Source organism: Arachis ipaensis, chromosome B07 (assembly GCF_000816755.2).
Source record: "Arachis ipaensis cultivar K30076 chromosome B07, Araip1.1, whole genome shotgun sequence".
Taxonomy (NCBI): Eukaryota; Viridiplantae; Streptophyta; class Magnoliopsida; order Fabales; family Fabaceae; genus Arachis; species Arachis ipaensis.
The window spans coordinates 5,466,510-5,469,043 of NC_029791.2; the positions used below are offsets into that span (position 1 = coordinate 5,466,510).

Below are 2,534 nucleotides of genomic sequence, written 5' to 3' on the forward strand. Positions count from 1 at the left end.
TTTGAATTTAAAGATAAATTTTTTTTGTTGTCTACAGTATTTTTTAATTTGATAGGATAAGGACTAATAAATATTAATAACTAATATGATTTAATATTATTTTAGATTGTAACTGAATTTGAATGAGACGATAGATTTACCTATTTCTTGAAGAGTTAGTTATATCAAGTTTAAATCTCAGCTAAAAATTAGAATGAGGGTTAGTAATCTTATAATGTGAGTGGGTGAGTGTGTGAGTGGTGTAATGGCAAAAAAAAAAATGTTATTTTGGATTGAGCATTATCATTATTCTTAGTTCATTTTGAGAACCACTTTTGTCACAAGTTGCAATTTAGGAATGTTCTTAAATCAATAGGGAATGGAACCTGAAACTTTTTAGGGATCAATAGCAGTGCATTATTCCATCTTTGATACTTTGTTTTAGGGATCCATCAATACTTTATTCTCATGAATTATTATATTCTTTTTCCATTGATCAAATCAAATCTGCTTAACTATCTATTATTTTCATTTTGGATCACTCATTTTTTTTCATTTTTATTTCTTAATAATGTGCAAAAATATCATTGATGTAAAGTGTTTTTGGCTTCTTACTTGATATTCTTTTGGGGTATAACTTGGCGAATATTATGTGTATTTTATGATATTCTTTAATTTTCGATACTTAAGTGAGTATTGTTTGTATTTTATATAAAGCTAATTAATTTTATCTTGTAAAGTGACTTATATAATCACTTTGATATCATAATTAACTCTGATATCATATTTGTTAGTCAGTTATAATTGTATATAGTAATAATGACAAAAAAAAATCAACCTTATTGTATTTAAAGAATAAATATTCGTTGTGTCAGTTACAACTAAATTATAACAGACAGATCATAAAGTAACTAAACTACTCCAGAAAATTATGAACATGCATAATATGACTTTAATTTCTTTCATACCATAATTTGAGATGATTAAACTTTAATTTGGAGAAAAATACTAATAAATAATTAATAAGCTTAGTACAACAGCAACACTCATAACTCTATTCTATATATATATGTATACATGGCCTCCTTAGCTTACCACATATATATTTCTAGATATACATACAACCAGGCACCAGCCTTATATACTTAGTTAATTTTGAGAATGAGGTTGAAAGGTGCAATAAGAAGTATTAGGGTTTGTTGGTCCATATGGTTAGGTTATGTGATAGTGTTATTATCAATATTAATGGGATTAATAGGAGGAAGTAGTAGTGTTAGAGTTAGAGAGTATAAGTTTGAAGTGGGATACATGAAGAAGAAGCCAGATTGCATTGAGAATAGTTATGTTATGGGAATCAATGGCCATTTTCCAGGTCCAACCATTAGAGCTCATGTTGGAGACACTCTTCATATTTCACTCTTTAATAATATTTCCACCAATGAACCCACTTCTATTCATTGGCATGGAATTTCACAGGTTCAATTCCTTTCCCATCTTCATTTCATTATAATATTTTCACATTTTCCTCCACTATTTTGTTTGGTTAGTAATACTAAGAAGACAAAAAAAAAAAAAATTTCGTCAGAACTTGTCTTATTTAACATTTAAATTAAATTTTGACTATTTTTAACTAAATTTTTTTGTTATTAAATATTTTTGTATTAAATCTGATATTTTTCTGTGCACCAACCGGTTTTTTTTTTGGTTGAATTTTTCTCTTTTACTATATAAGATATGGTATTATTTGAATATCTAAATATATGATATCTATAAATACCAAAGTCTATCTAGTTAGAAGTGATGAAAAATAAGAGTTTGAGAATTAGAATAATAAAAAAAAGTATATTGAATGAGCTCAAAGGTTACAATTTATAAAATAAGTGTTATATATTAACTAATACAAAATTTGAGAGTTTAATGTAGTAGTTGTTGGAATAATATGATTTTCTTTTAATTTAATGATTAAATGAATCTATGTAAAAAATTCATGATTTTATTATTTTTTATTTTTCAAAGATGTAACTAGTATTTTTCATATATAATAAGAAGAGTATGGTTGAGTACTTGGATCCAATTAATTAATGGTATATATATTATTTTCAAATTAAAATAATTTTTTTTGTCTTGGTGTTTCAGCATGGAACACCTTGGGCAGATGGAACTGCTTCAATTTCACAATGTGCAATAAACCCAGGAGAAACTTTCCATTATAGATTCACTGTTGATAAGGTAATTAATATATACATTATTATTTAATTATTTGGCTATATAACATATATAATTAAGCATATTAATTGATTAATTAATATATGGTGAAGGCTGGTACATACTTCTACCATGGACACTATGGATTGCAAAGATCAGCAGGGTTATATGGTTCTCTAATTGTGGATTTGGCATTGGGACAAAAAGAACCATTTCATTATCATTCTGAATTCAACCTTTTGCTTAGTGATTGGTGGCACAATACTTCTCTTCATCAAGAACTTTCCCTCTCTTCCAAACCATTCCAATGGATTGGAGAACCCCAGGTATATATATATTTTATAATATAC

The 2,534-nt window shown here is 26.6% G+C and overlaps 1 protein-coding gene across 1 annotated transcript in view; it reads left to right on the top strand.

The window, feature by feature from the left end:
• Positions 872 to 2,534, top strand: part of LOC107609914 (L-ascorbate oxidase) — a 5,365-nt gene continuing 3,702 nt past the window's right edge. Inside the window, exons 1-3 of the mRNA XM_016311972.2 lie at positions 872 to 1,455; positions 2,116 to 2,208; positions 2,298 to 2,510. Coding sequence (XP_016167458.1) covers positions 1,141 to 1,455; positions 2,116 to 2,208; positions 2,298 to 2,510 — 621 coding nt within the window. The 5' untranslated portion in view covers positions 872 to 1,140. The remainder of the gene's footprint in view (positions 1,456 to 2,115; positions 2,209 to 2,297; positions 2,511 to 2,534) is intronic.